The 5,875-nt window shown below is 36.6% G+C and overlaps 1 protein-coding gene and 1 non-coding gene across 2 annotated transcripts; both read right to left on the bottom strand.

Annotated features, from left to right (window-relative positions):
* Positions 1-1,925: 1,925 nt before the first annotated feature.
* On the bottom strand, positions 1,926-2,052 carry LOC131461928 (U6atac minor spliceosomal RNA). Its single transcript, XR_009240833.1, has one exon. It is a non-coding gene; the product is annotated as a U6atac minor spliceosomal RNA (small nuclear RNA).
* A 200-nt stretch (positions 2,053-2,252) lies between these two features.
* card19 (caspase recruitment domain family, member 19) lies at positions 2,253-5,185 on the bottom strand. The gene is made up of 6 exons (XM_058632764.1): positions 5,110-5,185; positions 4,565-4,704; positions 3,449-3,605; positions 3,293-3,355; positions 3,137-3,202; positions 2,253-2,993 (listed from the first exon to the last, which is right to left on the bottom strand). Exons 1-6 carry the CDS (start codon positions 5,114-5,116, stop codon positions 2,884-2,886), a joined length of 543 nt encoding a protein of 180 aa, XP_058488747.1. The 5' UTR covers positions 5,117-5,185; the 3' UTR covers positions 2,253-2,883.
* Positions 5,186-5,875: the final 690 nt, after the last annotated feature.

Raw genomic sequence — 5,875 nt, 5'->3', positions numbered from 1 at the left:
TACAATACAATAATAAGAAAATTACAAAAAGTAAAAAAGATAAAATTACACTCTAAGTATCAGGGGTAAGTAGGAAGTGAGTGGACATTTACAACGAGACGTTAAATATCCGAACAGCAGTGGGGATGAAGGACTTTCTGTAGCTTACCTCTTTATGACCTTTTTGTATAAACTCTGACCTTGTCAGGACCAGTAGTCTTCTTTTGGAGACCAAAAGCCGGTGCTAATGAGGCAGAACCTAATTTCCGAGGAACTAGGGCTACAATTTGAATTGTGGTTAGGTTAAAGTTAGAGCTAGGCATTCATTGTTTATGTAGGTCAAGGTTCGTGATAACACGAATGAACCTGTGTGTGTGTGTGTGTGTGTGTTAAATGGGGTCCCGTTTGTGTCTTATCACGTCTACGAACAAATATGTGGTTTTTATTTCACATGGCAATCCTCCCTCGTCTTACCTCATATCGTGCTCAGGGTACTGATGCAAATAAAAGATTGCCTTCACTTAGGAAACTAACATATCAGGAGTAGTATTCTGTGTGTGTGTGTGTGTGTGTGTGTGTCGGTCAAAATCACTGTGAATGTTTCCTGAAAGAAAAAACCCAACATTTATTGTTATTAGGAAATATCACTTTGTTCAAATGTGTTAGTGTTACCCTCATCTGTGTGTACAATTTTAGAAGAAGAGTTAAATATATATACATATACATGTATAATCACCACAGCTTTATCCAAATGTAATTTCTGACATGGAGTAAAACAGCAGCCATTTTGGCTCAACTGCTGCTCTAGGCATTACAATGGCTCAATTATGGAGGCAAATTTACAGTAACTTACTAACTTAAACCGTATGTGTTTTGTTGTTGTTTTTAAGCTCTATGCAAAGCCTGAAGTGTAATGTTTAAACTGATATTTATGCATGCATGTGTTTGAAGCATCATGTATATTGTATACTTTCTGTCTCTTTTATGATTTTTTTTATCACATTATTTTTGTATAGGACCAAAGTGTTTTTCAAAGCTTTTGTTTAATGATCTTGGATTGCACACTGGATTATTTGAAATACATTTTTATAAATAAATGTACACACACGATGCATATATTTCTTTTATTGTACATGGACAAAAATCTCACAAAGGATGGCACTGATGTAAATGTAAGGCATTTAACAAAATCCACAATGGACATGACAAACTCTCAGGCGCAGCTCGATGAGTAGATATTATTGCATATATGTATATATAAATATGTTGATAACCACCATCAAAATTCAATATTCCCTTTTTATTTTAAAACGCTGTAAAAAGGAGCGCTGGATAACTTAGTTGGTAGAGCTGGGTTCTATTCCCCTTTTACGCTTTACTTTCCCGTTCATTAAAGGCAAAAAAGTCCAAAAATATCTTTTAAAAAAACACATTAGGTGTTCCCGATATTACATTATATTGAAAACCTAAAGATGAACCTCCATTGCTTGGTAACAAAACTGTTTTAATGAAACAGTTTACAGACTGCAAACATTTTATTGGTTTAATTTCAGGGTAAATGTGTTTTGTTTTTTTTGCACTGCTTTGTTTCGTGCACAGACCTATGAAGAAGAAAAAATGAAAAAAAAGGCACAATAATAACAATCCAAATCCAAACAAATCCCACAACATGTCTGACAATAATTGAATTAACATTTGTAAGAGTGCAGCAGTTCATTGTGTATTCAGCAGTGCGTCACATACTATCACCAGCCAACAGGAAAAAGTTTTCCTCTTGGGCTGATTCGACAGGAAACGCAGACATGAGGAAACTTTCAGGCAAGTTTCCTGTTGTAAAGTAGTGCACACGCTGCTGTAAATAGCAGACCTGCTTTGACGAAAAGAAACAGTTAAAGTTAAATAAGTTGATAAGTGACTGTTTATATATCTGACATTATTAGTATGCATAAAAAACTTGGTTAGAGATGCCACGAAGTAGGTGGCAATGCCTTAACCGTATATGTGTTGAAGGTCATATGACCTCTTCCATCCTTGTCAAGGGGAGTGCTAACCTTCTCTCCTTTCATACAACACATCCTCAAAGCCGCCACCCGTCGCTATAAATACACCCAATTATACAATTCGGTCTCTGTCATGGTGTAGTTGCTTTTTTTTTAATCTCTTTTAAAACAGTTGTATGTTTGTGCTCACAAACATACAACTGGTTGTGTAACATTTCCTGCTTCAATATTCCACGGTTTTGACGTTTATATTTAAACTTATTTGTGTCGTTGTATACCCACAATACATTGCGACAAAGAGGGGCGTTATCCGTTGACGTGTTCACATGGTTTAAAAGCGGATACTGAGTTTGTCTGAAAAAAATGTCACGGCGTAGACATTAATTGGTATATTTTTTGACAGGTCATACAAAAAATAACTTAAAAAAATACAGATTTGAACAGTAGAGCGTCGAGCTCTTACTAAACCAGGAAAAAGGCACTTTGTAGCTGTAGTTCCGCTTATGTCCACAAGATGGTGGTAATGTTCAAGTAGAAAATATGTCTGTTCATATTCAAACAAAAATGAACACAAAACCCAGTGAGCCAGTAGTCACAATAAAGTGGAAAGGAAATGCAATAAAAAAAGGTTTTGTATACATCTCCACAAGTGTCAACATTTAGTAGTTTCATGACCTCACAATAATTATCTTATTATGTCGAATAATCATATTCCTGATTTAAGTGGAGTAATTTATTCTGTTAACTTGTATAAACACCGAAAAGTGTCAAATGTAACTGAATAATATAAAAATGTATAAAATGAGCTTTGAAGCCACTGAAACGTATCATGTACTGGGCTTTGGTATAATTATAATTCATCAGAGCAGTCGTGCTGAAGCACCTGGTGTGACGGCATCACTTCTTATAACATGAGGCTTTCTTCCGTGTACCAAATAAGAACCTCCTGAGCTTTCTTCTTCAGACCCAGAGCGGCCATCCCGAGAGCCCGACTGCCTCCTGCCACTTTAGCCTCTGTGGAGAGAGAGAGAGAGAGAGAGAAAATATACTGTTACTGTAACATTAAATCAACAGCATGAAGTGATATATATATTATCTATCCAAAAATATGGACAGCACATCAAAACATTTGAAATATCAATTGAGAAGCAACTTACCACTGAAGTAATACAGTAAAGCCATTCCAACAGCAACACTGAAGCAGCCCAGAAAGAAGTGGGGACCTGGACAAAAGGTAAATATGTAACAAAGGAAATGTCAGTCATTGCTATTTTAAATCTTGGTATTGTACGTACAACACGCTCGTTCCTTACCTCTTTCATTGAGAGAGTGCTTCTGTTGGTAGACAGGTGGATGAGCAAGTGGATCAAAAGAATCTGGAGGCAGAATCGATTTCAGTGTCATTTTCTTTTTTAAATATGTATAATGTATAATGAAATCTTGTCCATGAGACATTTTTGGAGACTAACCTCTGAGGCGGAGCCGCGTGGGAAGGCTGTAGTATAACTCCTCCACGTGCAAGTGCAGAGCCCTGTAGAACTCCCTGCATGCCTCCTCACCTTTCCCCTTGAGATGTGTGACCAGCTCACCCACTCGAAAACTGGTGGGCACATCCAAGTTTCGAAACTGGATAAAAATAACAGATAATAAGAGGTTATTTTTCCCCCAGATGCGTGTGTGTGTGTGTGTGTGTGTGTGTGTACTGACACAAGAGCTTGAAACTTTGATGGAATCTTTAAGAAAGGATTTCATTTATGGTGAGTGATATATGATTTGCATTATGACTGTTGATCGTGTGCAGTGACCTGTTACTGTGTCTTAAACTGTGAACATGTGACGTCGTATGAAACAGAACAGCACTCCCGATTGTAAGTGGACCAAAGACAAATAAGGTTGAATTAATTTTAATTGAACTGAATGACAGGTTTTTTTTACAATGGAACCGGGAAGGTAAAACTTTAAATATGCTGGCTCAACGAAAATATAATTGTTTTTATTTAATGTCATGCCACTTTATTCTACTACTCAGTTCAAAGAGAGGAAAGCAGGTGTTGGGAAAATTCAGTGTCAGGGCACCACCAGGTTTGTTGTTTTTGGGATCTGTATGTTCACTTTGTATTTGATTGTTCATGATTTTTATAACAAAGAATTTAAAGAAACCTCTGAAGACTCATGTCTGCACGCCTGCCTTCAGCTCTGGTTGAGCAAAGATGCCTTGGGTTTATGTTTATTGCACACACACACTTCTTATTTTACTACCTTTTATTGTTTATCTCAGTGCTTATTTATTATTTGTCATTCACATTTTCTGTGCAGCACTTTGGTTGGCTAAGATTGTTTTTAAAACGTGCCATAGAATAGATATTTACTGGTTCAATATTATTTTTAACTATTATTTTCTGTATGTTGTTTCTTGGTCTTAAACATATTAAGAAATACATTTTAATTGGATATATTTCTTACTCTATTTTTACTTATATTACGTATATACAGTAAGTGTCAGTATTAGTATTATATAACAAATACTTTGGAAGTCAGTGAAAAACTGTGATGAGTCATTTCCCACTCTTTGGATGCGGACTTACTCGGGTGGCCTCCTTGTCAGTGAGGACCTGCGGGTAGATTCTGTTGAGCTGCAGGATGATTTTGTCCACCAGCTCCGTGTCCAGTCTGTAGTCAGCCCGGAGGAAGGCGCTGTCCTCCACCAGCTGCTCATAAAAACTGTCTGTCCATGTCACCAGAGGGACAAAGACACAAACACAACATTGTCATTTGTCCCTATAATGAGCTTTTCTTCACACCGTGACGACCTTCTGAGCAAAACATTTAAAATGACAGCAGGTGAATGAGAACATGTAGTGGATATGTTAGGACAAAAACACCCTAAAAGGTTCATTTTAACTCGTCTGTTTACAGTAAATTCAAAAGTGAGGTCTCCTTCTTCAGACGTGCAGTTGGGAAACTTTCAGAAACCTCAACAGTGAAAAGCGAGACAACCGCTAAAACCTTGTGCTACTCTCCCTTGTCGAGATAAGTGGGGAAATATATCTGCTAAAGCTCAGCAGAAGTCTAACTACGATATTAAAAGCGTCGTTTCTTTTATAAATGTGTTTTAAGTAAAGCTACGAACCTCCCATTGTGGAGTCTCTTCTGTCCTTTGGTTGGACACGCCCTCTGACGTCACCCCGCTGACGGTCTATGTCACCGGAAGAAGAAATGACTCAAGCGAAAGTTAAAAATGACTTAGTTTTATTCAAGTTTGACTGAGTTTATAGTAGAAGTTAAGCGTATAAGTGTGTTTTTGCGCTATATTTCACATTATACATTTTTTAATTTTATTATCTACACTAAATGTGTGCGATAATCCTGTGCCACTGCACGTTCCACAGGTAAAGGTGTAAGCTAGCTCGTAAGCTAGGTGTAAGTATGTTTTATATTTATTTCTTATATTTTCATATGCTTATGTTATTTTATTATGTTAATCAAATGTGTACTTGTTTGGCTGCTGTTACAAGTGAATTTCCCCGGTGTGGGACGAATAGTGTAATTTAATGAATTAAATCTAATGGTTATGTAAATCCATGAAAAAACACGTGTCTCTTGTAACTCAGTGTACATATATTAAGGTACTATCCCTCTTATGTTACCTTGTCCAATTTAATGTGTGTATGCATTGAAAACAGTTGCTGAATAATACTATATTTAGAAAGTTTGTTTTTTTTGTTTGACACCCACTATTATATTTGTGAAACATTTATTTTTATTTGTAAAAATGCTAAAGGGGAAATTTCACCGTTTTTGTTACATACCTAGACCTCATTAGACCAGGTCCTGATCAAAAACCACTATACTAAGACTTCTCAAATCTGGACTAGATTATCCTACAGACCCCGAAG

This window comes from Solea solea, chromosome 6, assembly GCF_958295425.1.
Source record: "Solea solea chromosome 6, fSolSol10.1, whole genome shotgun sequence".
NCBI lineage: Eukaryota > Metazoa > Chordata > Actinopteri > Pleuronectiformes > Soleidae > Solea > Solea solea.
The sequence above is the reverse complement of the archived record's forward strand: the minus strand, read 5'-3'. Positions and strand labels throughout refer to the sequence as shown.

What these genes read in the sequence shown, in the direction of transcription:
- card19 (XM_058632764.1), bottom strand. An exon ending in CTGACAAGGAGGCCACCCGA is followed by an intron (nt 3,606 to 4,564) that starts GTAAGTCCGCAT and finishes ATTTTTATCCAG; the next exon opens with TTTCGAAACTTGGATGTGCC. An exon ending in GCACTCTCTCAATGAAAGAG is followed by an intron (nt 3,203 to 3,292) that starts GTAAGGAACGAG and finishes CCTTTTGTCCAG; the next exon opens with GTCCCCACTTCTTTCTGGGC.